This window comes from Orcinus orca, chromosome 15 (assembly GCF_937001465.1).
Source record: "Orcinus orca chromosome 15, mOrcOrc1.1, whole genome shotgun sequence".
NCBI classification, from domain to species: Eukaryota; Metazoa; Chordata; class Mammalia; order Artiodactyla; family Delphinidae; genus Orcinus; species Orcinus orca.
The window spans coordinates 61,089,359-61,105,082 of record NC_064573.1 but is presented as its reverse complement, the minus strand read 5'-3'; the positions used below and the strand labels follow the sequence as shown (position 1 = coordinate 61,105,082).

The following is a 15,724-nucleotide window of genomic DNA, read 5'->3' as shown; positions in this document are numbered from 1 at the left end:
GCTAGGATCCACCCTCATCATCTTTAAAATTTATTCTGTGGCAGCACCTGGCATGCATTTCATGCTCACATCATGTTTGTTAAACTTTTAAACCATAATAGTCTCTCACAATCTTTAGATTTAAAATGTGAAATCCTGGCTAAATCAAGTAACAGCCTGGTAGTTCTATGTAGTCGTGGGCAGTTTTGTTTCCTCCTCTGTAGAATGGAGATAATAAACTCTTTGCATTTGTGTGAGGATGGATATGTTAACTCATATGATGTGCATGGTAAGTTTCTATAACAATGGGCTATTCTGCAGCTACACTTGGAAGCTGAGAATTACAGGACACGTCTCTTAACATTACTCTGCAGCTGCACATCTTATTAATAGTTAGTAGTATGAGTGGTTTTCAGCCTGAGTTCCCTGGGCTCTTTGCAAGTGTTTCACATAATTCAACAAACACTTAAAAGAATGGTAGTAAAACCCTTCCACATCAAATGTCTTATGTGCCATATTATATACTTCATGGGGTACTACCAATGCATTACTCTGTGCTATGTTATTTTTCTGTAGACTTCTGATCACATCTATACTTATGTATATTTTTCTTCCCCCTACATTTTATCATGAAACATTTCAAACACACAGCAAACTTGAAATAATTTTACAGTGAATACTTGAATACCCACCACCTAGATTCTGCCATTACCATTTTTACTGTACTTTATTTTTAATTTATTTATTTTATTTATTTTTGGCTGTGTTGGGTCTTTGTTGCTGTGCCTGGGCTCCGGACACGCAGGCTCAGCGGCCATGGCTCACGGGCCCAGCCACTCCGTGGCATGTGGGATCTTCCCGGACCGGGGCATGAACCCGTGTCCCCTGCATTGGCAGGTGGACTCTCAACCACTGCGCCACCAGGGAAGCCCAGGGGCTACTCTTCGTTGCGGTGCGCGGGCTTCTCTTTGCGGTGGCTTCTCTTGTTGCGCAGCATGGGCTCTAGGCTCGTGGGCTCTAGAGCGCAGGCTCAGTAGTTGTGGCACAGGGGCTTAGTTGCTCTGCGGCATGTGGGATCTTCCTGGACCAGGGCTTGAACCCGTGTCCCCTGCATCGGTAGGCAGATTCTTAACCACTTCCCTGCCACTAGGGAAGTCCTTTACTGTACTTTAAAAAGTCACACATCTACCCCATTTATCCATCTTATTTCTGATAATTTCAACAAAATTGCAAGCACCAGAATGCCTCCTCCTACATGATTCAGCACCCAGGTCATTAGCTAAAATCAATGTTTGTTCACAGTTCACTCTTTTGATGTAAATTTTGATCCATAGAAACCCAAATTGTGAGTGTACATTTGCTGAGTTTTGACAAATGCATACACCTGTGTAACGCTAACTCTTATCAAGACGTTATGCGCATGTTTTTAGATGTGCAGTTTTGGGGAGAAAGGACATCTACTGCTTAGACGACCAGCCCCGTCCAGCTGCAGGACCTCGAGGTGAGGACAGGGCACCCGCTTCTTCAGATGCCACTGAAGCTCGGGCTCATGTGAGGGTCAGAGTCCCGTCATCACAGTTGGAAATGTGACACATTAAAACATTTAAGCATCTATCTGACTTTACCTTAAGGAATGGGAGGAGTGGTTAGGGGCTGCTAGGAATTCCAGTTGGTGGGAAATTTCTTGCATTTCTCCTTTCCACATTCCTGCGTAATTAACTTAAATGTTTCCTGTGATTGATTATAAGGCCAACTCGAAAAAACCCATTTCTGCTACTGTTTGCAGCTACTCAGCCACATAAACCAGAGTATTTCCACACACCCCTCCCCCAGCAGGAGACCCTGGACGCTGAGCCCAGAGGAGACCAGCCGCCATCCATACCCACACTACGCAGGTCATACAGTAAGTTAAGTGTTACCAGTGTGAACACTGAAAATTTCACTCTACTCAAGTACCACTTTGGTTTGGTATTTGATGCATTTCATTCTGCTGCTACAAATTCTGGACACTAGCCCTAATTTTTAACCTGGGCCCCGTGGAGACTGGGGTTTCCTGGCATCAACTGAATGGCCACAAAGGCTCTGGGGGGGGCTCTAAGGGCAACACATCCTACACCTCAGCCCTGCGGAGCCCTTGGCACGCTGGCACCCCACGTGGGATACTGTTTGACAAAGGGTCTAGCTCTATGGAACATGAGGAAAAATAGCTGTAAGGCAGCAAAAACGTGTGTGCGTGTGTGTGTGTGTGTGTGTGTGTGTGTGTGTGTGTGCACGCACTTAACACTATCTGGTTCAATGGCCCTATGTCCACAGCCTTCAGAATGAATCTGACAATACAAAGTGAACAGGAAACTCGTTCCACCTGCTGGAAGGGGCAAGGACGTGGAGTCCTGCAGCCTTTACAGGAAGTCTGAGGATCCATGAGACAAGGAACGGGAATCCCCCAGGATTCTCCGCTCAGGGGAGTAGTTTTTCTGAGAGGTTTAAAAAGATCCATGTATACAGTGTGAAATCACGGAAAAAAAAGGTAGTCTTTGTTCCTGGTTCCTGACACAGGGCTCCTGAAACCCGTGAAATTTCCTAAGTGAGAGGAGCATCTTTTGTTCTAATGGGGTGACTCTGGGTGGGCTCCTGGTTGAGGGCTGGTCACCAGAAAGACCAACCTGTGATTAGAAGCTGGGAATTTTCAGCCCCACCTGCATCCTCCAGGAAGGGAGGAGGGGCTGCAGACTGAGTTAATGATGTATCATGCCCCCATGGGGAAGCCTCCACAGCAAACCCAGCAGCATGGGGCCTGGAGAGCTCCCCTGCTGTGGACACACCCACATGCTGGGAGGGGGGACGCCCAACTCCACAGAACAGAAGCTCCTACCCTCAGTACCCTCCCAGGCCTTGCCTGGGGACCTCTTCATCTGGATGTTCACCTGTGTCCTTTATCATATCCTTTAATAAACCGGTAAACGTTAAGTAGGCATTTCCCTGAATTCTGTGAGCTGTTCTAGCAGAAAACTGAATCCGAGGTGGAGGAGGACACGGGCACCTCCGATCTGCAGTCAAGTGGGACAGACGTGGGGGGTCCCCTGGGGACCTCGTCGTGATTGGCACCTTAAGTGGGGTGTCTCGTGGCCTGAGCCCTTACCCTGTGGGGCCTGAGGATCTCCTGGGAAGGGAGTGTCAGAACTGAGTTAAATGGTGGGACACCCGGCTGGTGTAACACATCTGGTGTCAGAGTGTGGTGAGTGTGGTCACAGTGGGAGCAAAGAGGACCCACGAGGAAAGTGCAGGTTCCCACCCTCAGGACCCTCTCAGAAGCTGCTTCTCGGGGTGAAGTTTCCGAAGACGGCAGAGGAGAACCAGGCTTACCCACTTATACTGAGATATTTGCATGTAATTTATTCTTCATACTTAAAAACATTACTGCCCATAAACAGGAGCACTTCCAATGCTACAGATCTAGAAAATGAATCTGAAAATAAACTTGGCTGAAATGAAGGTCAAATCCAGGCGTCAGAAGCACTCAGATAATTGACTGGATATTTAGTGAGTTAACACTATGTAGTAAGATGCATATTTAAAATTATAGTTTATTTTACAATGACCTAAAAATCCACTTTGAAGTTGAAACTTCATTTTTGTGAATAATTTCCAGATTGTCCTGAAAGCTCACATTCAAGGACTTGCAAGCCCTGAGATCCAGGCTGGTGTGGAGGGGACAAACGGGCCCCCATGGGCTCCTGCCGGGCGGCAAAGGGCACACGTGGGAAATCACTACACCTTTCTCACTGCTCTTTTCTTTTGAGGGGGATATTCTCTCCTTTCCAGAGTGCTCTAAAACCAATTATGTAAATGGATGTATACGAAAGGTGAGTATCACGTAAACACATGTGTGCAAAGCGTGAGAACCTACATACCCTCCAAGTTGTAGAGTTTCAAGTTAGATTAAGCAGAGTATGATTTTATAAACCTGTTCTAAAGATCCAATTTTCCAGGGACTTCCCTGGTGGCTCAGTGGTTAAGAATCTCCACCTGCTAATGCAGGGGACACGGGTTCGAGTCCTGGTCCAGGTATATCACATGCTGCAGAGCAACTAAGCCCACGAGCCACAACTACTGAGCCCATGAGCCACAACTACTGAGCCCGTGAGCCACAACTACTGAGCCCACGTGCCATAGCTACTGAAGCCCATGCGCCCTAGAGCCCGTGCTCCACAACAAAGAGAAGCCACCACAATGAGAAGTCTGTGCACTGCAACAAAGAGTAGCCCCCACTCTCCCCAACTAGAGAAAGCCTGCGTGCAGCAACCCAGAACCCAACGCAGCCAAAAATAAATAAATAAATAAATAAAAATCTGATTTTCCCTGATTTCCTTTCTCTCAAAATAGCTGTTTCCATGGCTACATAATCACTTATTATCAGCACTTAAAGGAAACGCATTTTGGGGGCTAATGTAGTAGAGATTGTTTTTAATTTTCACAGTGGGAATTGGGGACCTCTGTATGAATATAATCTCTGCTAATTTGCTCAGCTTGCTTTATGTTGCAAAGACACTCATTTTTACCAAATGTATAACCCTTGAAGTTCATAATAATGATTGTTGCCATGCTCCTCCAGCCAGGCTGGTCCTGGTGTTGGATGGTGCAGTGCCCACCCCGCCTGCCGCAGCCCTGCTTGGGGACACAGAGGTGGCCGCTGGCTGGGGTGACAGGGACAAGGCTGCCCGGTTGGAGCAAACCCGTCTGCCCTGTTTCCTCTGGGCCCTGGTCTGAGGGTTATGGGATGGCCCCACGGGTCAGCAGACAGGGACAGAGAGGTTGTGATGCCTTGGGCTTCAGTGGCTCTGAGAGACTCAGAACAAATCCCCCCTTTCCTGAAAGAGCCTTAGCAAGTGTCCGCGCCTTGCATGCCAGGTAGCACGCACAGACCTGAGCAGACTTTCTCATTTTCATATGAAAGGTGATCTATAACTTGGGAGCTCCACATGCGCCCGTGTGTCGCGGCCTGGAGAGGGGGCGACGGGTACAAAGAAGCAGCCCTTAAAATGCTTGCTTAGACTTGAATCTGTTGTTGGGAAGAGGACAGAGAGGAGGCAGGATTTCTGCTCTCACGAGTCCTCACCAAGACTGACTGGTGGTGCCACTGCTTGTCCTGCCCTGGACCCTTCCCTCCCCTGTAATATTTCCTTTTTTAAATTGAGATATAATTCACATAACATAAACCTCACCATTTTGAAGTACACGATTCAGCGGGTTTTAGTATATTTATAACCATCACTATGATTCAGTTCCAGAACATTTTCATTATCCCCAAAAGAAACCCCGTACCCTTTAACAGTCACTCGCAATTTCCCCCTCCCCCAGCCCCTGGCAACCACTAATCTACTTTCTGTCTCTATGAATTTGCCTGTTCTGGGCATTTCATACAACTGGACTCATTCAATATGTGTTATGTCTGGCTTCTCTCACTGAGCCTCACGTTTTCAAGGTTCATCCATGTCGTACCACATGTTGGTGCTTTGTTCTCTTTCATGGCTAAATAAGATCCCATTGTGTGGCCAGACCACGTCTGTTCATCCAGTTATCCTTTCATGGACATTTGCATTGTTTGTACTTTTTGGCTGCTGTGAACATTCATGTACACATTATTATGTGGATGTATGTTTTTAATTCTCTTGGGTGTATACCCAGGGGAGAAACTGCCGGGTTCCTCTGTGTTTAAGCTTTTGAGTTACCGTGGCGAGACCATCCTTGGATTCTTCACTGGCAGCTCAGCCCCCCTGGGAAGCGCCTCTTCCCCCAAATAGTCCCGTGGTTTCTGCCATGGAAGAAATTACTTCAACAGGGCTTAGAATGAATCCCTTCTTAATTAGCACTTGGGCTCAAAACACAAGACTGCTGAGCAGGTAACATAGTGACTTAGAGTCACACTGAGATGTCGGCAGATGTTTTCTCAGAGATTCAGAAGAGATTCAGAAGAGAGAGGAAAAGACCTGTCAGAACCCTGGACTCTGCCAGGGCAAAGCTCAGTGCCCCATCGGCCCCGCGCTGAGCCCCGGGCTCCCGATCTGCCCATTCGCTTATTTCCGATAGCCCTGATTTCATGCAAGAACTCCCACTAAGGAACCAGGTCTTTGAGGAGGAACAACATGCATTCGCCAAGGAATTGGAACTCTGGGGCGCTGGGCAAGCCGGCATGAGCGTCCTGGTCCCAGGACATCCCCGGCTGGACGTTGAAATGTCCTTTCTGTCCTTTATTTCATGAGCAAAGGTGATGGGAGGTGGAAGCAGCTACGTTCCTTCAATATCTTATTTGACAACAAAAAAACATCTGTCTCCATGTGTCGGTCTAAAAAGAGTTACTGAAATATTACTTGTTTTTGAAATGTCTCACCCCCAACCTCAACATCTGAGTGCAGAGGAAAAACAAGATTGTTATTAAGAGACAAAGGTTGCTGACCTAACCTGATTCCCATGCATATTAAAATGGATTAAAAAAGCAAAGCTGGGACGTTATGATTGACCCAGATAGTGAGGTTTAGGGGGGAACCGCTTTCTGTGATTCTGCCGAGCCCAGAGTGAAGACCGCAGGAACCCTGGTGTTTTATTTTTGACGAGCCTGGGGTCTTGACCTCGTGCCTCAGAGTCTCACTCTCTGTAATTTGAAAGTACGGAACTGAAAGAAATAGCAGAGCTTGGCGGGGGCTCCCCGCCCCGCCACCCCCCAGGTGGGAACCCTGATCTCAGTGGCCTCAGGTTACCCCCTGGACCTCGGTTCCCACGTTGGAGACACAGCAGCAAGAGCTCAGGAGGGCTCACGTGTGCCAGGTGCCACTCTGGGGTTTCGGGTCTCTACTTAACCCTACAACAACTGTACAGGAATACAGCCCATAATTTTATCCCCATGGAAGTAACCTGCCCAAACTCTGCTCTCGGCAGCAGAGCAAAGATCTGGATCCTCACTGCCTGTTGTCGAAGCTCATGTTGCTTCTTTTTGTCAAATTTACTTTGCATGTTCTATTTTAAAGTAAACCATTAATTCTATTGCTATGGTGATGCGTTGTCTCTTTTTATAAGAAAGAGAAACTCCTAATGTGACATTGAAGGGCGCTCTGGTCCAGAGGCGACTTCGCTCAAGAAATACTGGGAACCACGGTCAGACACTTTCCCCCAGAACCTCAAAAGCAAACCTATATGAATGTTAGTGTTATCTCCAGCTGTGCTAGAAATCCCTCTGGCATCACAGCTAGACTTCCCCAAACCAGAGCTTGATAGCATCCTGTCCTCCATAAACGACATCTCCTGGGTCCCTGTCCCAATAACGGCCCCGTGGTCATCCTCATTGACCACCCCCCCTTTCCTCCACTTCCCTTGTTTGATCCAATGCCTGGCTCTGTCCCTGAGGCCCCAGGCTCACCTCCAGGGCCACCACCTGCCTGTGTGCACCCACGGGTCTCTGCCGCCTCCGTTTCACCCTCCACGCAGCACCAGAGTGACCTGACAGACTCACTCTTCCAGCCGATGGCCACTCGCTGCGTCCGGAGGAAAATCCACATTCCCTGGCCTGGGAGGGTGTGGCCCCTCGACCCCTCTCGCCTGTCCACGGCCACCTCCATCACCGCTGGGCACCCACAACGCTTCCTGTCAGTGCTGGGGACATGCCTGCGTCCCCTCCTGGGCCCTGCCCACCCCGCTCAGCACCCCTCGCCCGTGACAGGTGATGGAGCCTGAGCTCCGAGGGGTGGGGAGGGCCCGGGGGGGGCCGCACCTCCCTGTCCTTAAAGTCAGTATTCACAGTGTAGTTCTAAATAGTGTAGATTTGGTCCCAAATACTGTGAATTCCATTTGACGCTTCTGGAACCTTTCCCACAAGTATGGATTTTTAGAGTTTACAGACTTAAAATGTATAAAAGCTTATTTCTTGCTGCCCAAAGGGTTATTTAAGACAAACTTTAAATACAGTTTTTGTTATCAAATGAGCAAACACAGCTAAAACTCACTGATTAACCTTCTTCTGGGGACCATTATGCTGTAATAGTTATAGACTGAATCTAAAATAGCGAAAGATAGGAAATAGGAAAATGAGAATTTCAGGGAAAAACAATGAGCCAGCCTTGGCACCACAGTCCTTTGCTTATTTCTCCTCATACATTTTTTTCATCATATATTTACTTATTATTTTAATTACCATCTACTCTTGAGGTTCTAGCCTACTTCAGATGTGTGTCGGATGATCTCATTACTTTAAGTAAGAGCTTCGGCCTGACGGCAGATGTGGATTATTTAAATTTTAATTTGGGGGCCCCAGCTCCAAAATTAAAACATAGTAATGAATACCTAAGTATGTTATAATTTATGAACATGCCTATAACTCTATAGAAGGCAAAAAATGACTAGAACTGAATACAAAGATCGAGGTAAAATGAATATAACTGCTTCTGGTTCTTCCCCGAAACACTGCCTCCTGCTGGATTTTCAGTTTTGCAACTACTAAACTCATGTTAAAAGCTGGTTTCTGCAATGAGTTGTTAATTATTTGTTCCTTGTACTTAAGGAAGTTCAGAGATTCTGGGAGGGCAGCACGGATTGGTCCTCGCGGACAGACTCACTATTGGGCGCAGTCGATGAGCTGGTACTCGTTGGACCTCTCGAAGCAGGCCTTCACACCTTCGTCATCCCAGAGCTTCTTCACGTGATCGAAGAATTCCTGAAGTTTGAAAAAGTTACAGATAAGAAAACCCATGTGTTACCTTCTTCCGAAGTTAAAAGTAAAAAGAAAATGCCAAAGACATTTGCAGGGAGTGCATAAATTGTTTTCTTCGTGGAGGCTGACTCCACACATGGAGTGGAAGGCCCAGATCTCACCACTCAATCTACTGCTCAAACATTCTTATTGTTCCAGAAAGTTCCTCAAAGTGGAAATGACAAGTCAAAAATTAATGACATTCACCAACTATCAATACAACTAAGAATTTAAAGTTCTCAGGACACAACGACCTGACTAGCAGAATGGCCATTTCAGCCGTGAAAAAACATGCTTGTTACAACGGCAAGTTCTGTTTTAGCTGCTTCTTTTAAATCTTCTAGGTGAGCCACGATTATGAATAGACATGGTTGAGCAGACGGGTTAAATTCAGCCCCAAAGCATTAGGTACATAAGAAAGAAACTTTTAAAATTATACCCTTTGGGGATAGTGATTTACTCTTTTTGACCTTTTTAGAAACTCTGAGTTAAGCGTGAACTGGGATTTTTGGTTCACACACTGTGCGCAGGCCCATCCCTTACGGCACCAGCAGCCTCTGAAATAGCAGCCTGTCTACCTCAGTAAAGGTGGCTCTATGAATCCGTATTTCCAAAATTATCCAAATTAAATGAACAGTGCTATGGAAGCAGATGACTATACATTAGCAGCTAAGTATAAAATAAGTTACATAAATTTTCACAAAACTCTTTGTTAGAATATTTATATCCCTTCCCAAACCAAGGAAGCCCCGATTTCCATCTCTGCTCTGCAGGAGAGGGCCTGGGGTGACCCCGCCAGGAAGCAGTCGAGGCTGCTCTCCCTAAGAATCAGCGCAGATTCTTTGCAGGAAGAAACAAGACCTGAGTTGGTTCACGATTCCATACAAGGGTGGATCCAAGTATTGAGGGGTCTGATGCTTATACAACTTGTGGACCCTCTTTGAAAAAAAGGAACACAGAATTATGAGTACAAATCAGGTACAAGACCTGGAAGGGGGAGCAGGGGGCCCTGAGTGCAGCTTCACCAGGTTCTAGTCCATCCCAGCCTGACTCCCAGTGTCCGGAACAGCTTTTAAGCTTGTGCCGCACGTCTCTGTATCTATCGTGTCTGCCTGTCTGTCCTCATCAACAACAAACCCAAACTGCCCACAGGTGACAGGAAGGGACAGTCTCCACGCCAAGGAGAGGAGCTGGACCCTCAGCGTTTATCCTGTCTCCCTGGATTGATGCTTCCTTCTGGAATCTTCCAGGGCCGCTCTCATCACTCCATTGAAGGAGTCTGTGGGCTTCCTTGAAAAATTTCCTTCAAAGAGTCAAATGAGGAGACACACACACACACGCACGTACACACACACACACACACGCACCCCAGGTCTAAAGAGAAATGCTCTATTGTGCTATTATCCGGACGGTCCAGGAGGGCAGTTATACCCCTGTCATGGTGATATTGGGATTTGAGCCCCACTTTCCCCCTACTGCAAACCCCTGTGCAGTGGTCCTGGAAGAAAGTTCCTTACTGTCTTTAACAAGTGTCAGAATCATTTTTTCTTCAATAGTCTGAGCAAAAGCCTTTGAGACAGAGTCACAGACGGGTGCTTGACCCAAGAAACAAAATGCACGGTTCCTGGGGACATGCCGACAGCAGAGTGAGATGGGAACCGTGAGTGCCGGGATCTTACAGCAGGCGCCGTGGACAACACGGAGCAGACAGAACAGGCTCGATCTGCTGCTTTGTCTTCCTTGTTGGGAAACAAGAAGCGGGGTTAGACCAGGGCCAGGTCCCCAGGATTCCCTACGTTTACTCTTTAAGGAGTTCTCAGATCTTCGTGGAAAATTTCAGGGCTGCTGCTGCTGTGGCCCCTTCACCTTTTTATCAGGGAAAATGTCAAACTTACACAAGGAGAGAGAACGCCCCCTGGGCACTCACTACCCACAGGCAGATTCCACACTCAAGTGGCTGTTCTCTTTTATCTGTATCTCAGCCCTTTTCTCCTTTTTTTTTTTTTTTTTTGGAGTATAATTGCTTTACAATGATATGTTAGTTTCTGCTTTATAACAAAGTGAATCAGTTATACATATACATATATCCCCATATCTCTTCCCTCTTGCATCTCCCTCCCACCTTTATTATTTAATAGCAGTTCTCTCACACCATATTATTTTATTTCAACATTATTTCTAAAAGATAAATCTTTAGAAGTCATAGCCACAATACCACAATCTCAAATAAAAATACATAAACCAGTAAAGAAATGATTCTGTAAAATCATTAACCACTGCAGCTTCTTTAGCTGTGCTCAAATATTTGTCCAGAGCCTGGCTAGAATTCCTGTACATTTGTTAAAACAACTGGGAAATAAATATGAGGAATACTTTTAGTATGCCTCCGTTAGCAACTAAGATGAATAATACTAAATAAAAATAATTTCAGTGGGGTGTGTGTGTGTGTGTGTGTGTGTGTGTGTGACTGAAAAGGTGATTCACAGTGAAGTCTCACTTGTTTTTGACATCTGAGAGTTGAGAGACACTGAGAGCATAAAAAGAAAATTACTAAATGACATTTCTTAATTTTTTCTGTATTATTGAATTTGAGAATCACCTTGTGATCTTCATATATTTAGCAACTGAAATACATGGTCATTTATGTCATTCTAATTCAAAGGAGTTTGAGCTGTGTTATAGAAAATAAACATGATAATGATACCAAATTAAACCTACTTTTAAAGAGCAAGGCTTTAAATTTTCATAGCATAATTTTGATGTTTAAATCAAAATTTAAACTAAAATTAAATACCCAACTCCTCCATTTCCTATTACAGCACTTTCCTTCTCGTTCTGCTGTTTACGCCTTCCCGTAGGTATAAAGTGTACTCAAAGCTAGCCTGGAATTCTCAGGTAGGTAACAATTTAAAAAAAAATCTTTAGGGCTTCCCTGGTGGCGCAGTGGTTGAGAGTGTGCCTGCTGATGCAGGGGACGCGGGTTCGTGCCCCGGTCCGGGAAGATCCCACATGCCGCAGAGCGGCTGGGCCTGTGAGCCATGGCCGCTGGGCCTGCGCGTCCGGAGCCTGTGCTCTGCAACAGGAGAGGCCACAACAGTGAGAGGCCCGCGTACCACAAAAAAAAAAAAAAATTTTTTTAATTCTTCGTAACTGCTTTAAAACAAATAAATGTCTGCCAATAAGAAATGTAAAAAAAAAATTATTGCATGATTTCTCTGCTAATGTAATACAATAAAACAACTTTTGGTTACACTGACACTTAAGATTCACTTTTTGTTTTGGACATAACCATCAAAAGCATAATATTTCTTATCTGGTGAAAGAGATGTCGTCCAGTGGCCTGGAGGGCACCCAGGTCTCAGGTGGAGCTGCTCCCACATGTGGTGCCCTGTCCTGAGGGTGGTGGAAACCCTTACTGGGTTGAGTGAAAATTGTTATTCCTAGGATGACTTATGGAAAATATTCCTCTTTAATTTTAGTGTCAGTAATACTTTTTTGCATCTCTCAAGAAAATGCTTTACCAATTTCATTATTAATTTTTAATCCTCTGGGATCCTGTGACTTTTCTGCTGCTTTCATTTATGTCACTGAATTGACCGCCAAGAAGCTCAGAAATCCCGTTTGGGGGTTGGTCCCAGCTTGTGTGTAGACCTTGCCTTTATGCTCTGGGTACCAACTTCACCTCTGCTACCACATCACTCACTCACCTGTTCCTAGCTTCCTTCTGCCATACTTTGGTTTTTTTAAATTAACTTGTATTATAACTTCGTGAGTGGCACTAAATCCTTTCTGGAACACGCTGGAGCAAAAATAAATGATTACCGGAACTTTCCACGGCAATGCAGTGAACAACGGCCACCACGACCATCAAATGGGCCTCAGAAACAGTCAGGAGAGTAGCCATTTAAGTAGAATTTTCTAAAGCTCAAGTTTGGGTCTGATTCATTTAAAATACACCTACTCAGTTGTACCCCTCGGGGAGTAGAACGATCTAATAGGTTTCTGTCATTTCTTTTTTCAGGTATCTGGTGGATGTCAAGTTGAAGGTCTGTGTGGGATCCGTCACACCTGGTTATTTATAATCTCTGTCCATCCTCAGGTCTAAGTTAATACAGGATGCTTCAAATTCTATTTAGAAACAGCTTTCAGAGACCAGGCTAAACAAACCAAATAAAGTGTAGACAGTAATCAGGGGTCCCCAAGCCCGAGTCTTTCCCAGCATGAAGCACGACCCCCGTGGGTGACAACCACAGCAAGTAACCAAACGTAAAGTGGCGTCACCCTGGCCTTTCCTGGGGCCTCGTGGGTCCCAGGCAAGCTTCTCAGGGTCTTCGGCCGAGGGCTCACTTGAGTCTCAAATACCCTGCCATGCAGGTGACGCAGCTCTCGTTTTACAGATGACGAAATGGGAATGATCTTGGATCCTTTGTACTTGCCTGAGCCCCTGACTAGGACGTGATCAGTCTGGATCTGGAAGCAGCCTCAGGGCCTGGCCAGCTTCCTCCTTCTCTTCTGTAGCAGCTCCTCATGGCTGGAGACCAGTGAGAGCAAACCCACATTTACAATATACATCACACTCGTCTTTCTCCCCCTGTGACAGCCAACTTTAACTATTCTTAGAATCATTTCTAACAGCCTCTTGAGGTATACTTTATACGCCCTAAAATTCACCCATTTACTTATCCGGTCACACACCCAACTAACACAGACAAGTCTTAGAACCCCTCCACCATCTGCCCCCTTCCCTGGTCTCAGACAACTGCCAATCTACTTTGGTCTCTATAGTTTTGCCTTTTCTAGAAATTTTGTATAAATGAAATCATATAGTCTTTTGTGTCTGGCTTCTTTTACTTAGCCTGATTTCTCTGAGATTTACCCATTTTGTTATGTATTTTAGCAGCTTAAAAAAAAACTGCTGAGTCCTATTCCATTGTATGGATAAGACCACATTTTGCTTGTTTACTCACTCACCAGTGGATGGACATTGGGGTTATTTATGGTTTTTGACTGTTATGAGTAATGCTGCTAGGAATATCTGTGTACCAGGCTTTGTATGGACTTCTATTATCATCCCTTTTGGGTTAATACCCAGGAGTGGAATTGCTGGGTTACAGGACAGGTGCATGTTTAACTTTAAAAAATGGCTAAATTGTTTTCCAAAGTGACCATTCCATTTGCACTGTCAAGAGCGATGGGTAGGGGTTCGAGTTCCTCCAAACCTCACCAATACTTGGTTTTGTTAGTCTTTTTGATTTTAATTATGCTAACTGGTGTGTAATGGCATCTGGCTGTGGTTTAAGTTTGCACCTCCCTTATGGTCAATGATGATGGACATCGTTTCACGTTGGCTGCTCACATATCTTCATTTTGAGGTGTCTGTTCAAATATTTTTCCCATTAAAAATTTGGATTGTATGTCTTCTTATTATTGTTTTATTTTTCATAAGAGTAAAATATTCTAAAAAATTGCCTGGATTCAAATCTTTTCTTAGCTACAGGTTTCGCCAACATTTTCTCACCCAATGTGGCTCGTATTTTAATTTTCCTAAGCATCTTTTTTTTTTTTTTTGCGGTAAGCGGGCCTCTCACTGTTGCGGCCTCTCTCATTGCGGAGCACAGGCTCCAGAGGCGCAGGCTCAGCAGCCATGGCTCACAGGCCCAGCCGCTCTGCGGCATATGGGATCTTCCCAGACCAGGGCACGAACCCGTGTCCTCTGCATCGGCAGGTGGCCTCTCAACCACTGCGCCGCCAGGGAAGCCCATTCCTAAGCATCTTTTGATGAGCAAAGCTTTTAATTTTGATGATGTCTAATTAATCTTTTTTTTAAGTTTATTTATTTATTTGGCTGTGCCAGTTCTTAGTTGCGGCATGCGGGATCTTTAGTTGCAGTGTGAGAACTCTCAGTTGCAGCATGCATGTGGGATCTAGTTACCTGACCAGGGATCGAACCCGGGCCCCCTGCATTGGGAGTGTGGAGTCTTAGCCACTGGACCACCAGGGAAGTCCCTAATTAATCAGTTTTTGCTTTTCACTTTTTGTGTTCTAAGAAATCTTTGCCTAACCCAAAGTAAAGTTTTTTTCTCCAAGATCTCTTCTAAAAGTTTAATATTTTTAGCTCTTAGATTTAGGTCTACAATCTGAGTTAATTTGGGGATATGGTGGGAGGAAAGGGTCAGGCTTCATCTTTTTCCATGCGGATATGCAGCTTCCCCCCAGCATATTTACTGAAAAGACTACCCTTTCTCCATTGAATTTTTGAAACTGACCTTCGTACCTTTGCTGAAACTGACCATACACACGTGGGTCTGTTCCTGGACTTAATTCTGTTCCACCGACCCACATGTCCATCCTTGTGCCAACTCCATCCATCATGATTACCGTAGCTCTGTAGTCAGTCTTAAAATTAGGTGTTAAGTCCTGCAACTTTGTTCTTTTCCAACATCATTCTGACTATTCTTGGTCTTCTGAATTTCCACATATGTCTGAGAACTGGCCTGTAAGTTTCTATAGAAAAGCTGCTGGTATTTGGCTGGAATTGCACTGCATCTCTAGGTTGCTTTGGGGAGAAGTGCCATCTTAACAACAATGAGCTTTTTAATCCATGAACATGGTAATATCTGTTTGTGTCTTACTTTCTCTCAATGATGTTTCCTAGTTTTCAATATATACATCTTTCATTTGTTAGGGTTTTTTTCCTAAGTAATTTTTTTGGATGTTGTTTTGAAGGTGCATTTTTTTTTTAATTTCATTTTTGGAATTTTTCATGGCTAGTACAAAGAAATACAGTTGACATCTGTATTCGATCCTATATCCAGCAACCTTGTTAATTTCATGTATTAGTTCCAGAGGCTTTCACTTCCTTCCTGTGTAGCTGAGCAGAGAGTTACCCACAAAGCTCTGGCCTGTCTCTTTTCTCCCTGAAGCATGACCCACAAGGGCTGGGGCAGAATCAGAATCCCCTGTGGTTCCAAGGTTCAGGGGGACTGAGCCAAAGGGGCCTTTGCTGCC

General features: G+C 45.2%; 1 protein-coding gene across 3 annotated transcripts in view; it reads right to left on the bottom strand.

Moving 5' to 3' along the window:
• GNAL (G protein subunit alpha L) overlaps positions 1-15,724 on the bottom strand; it is an 89,290-nt gene that overhangs the window by 22,192 nt on the left and 51,374 nt on the right. For all 3 annotated transcript variants that reach the window (XM_033439449.2, XM_049698176.1, XM_049698177.1), the window contains one exon: positions 8,583-8,680. In XM_033439449.2, coding sequence (XP_033295340.1) covers positions 8,583-8,680 — 98 coding nt within the window. The remainder of the gene's footprint in view (positions 1-8,582; positions 8,681-15,724) is intronic.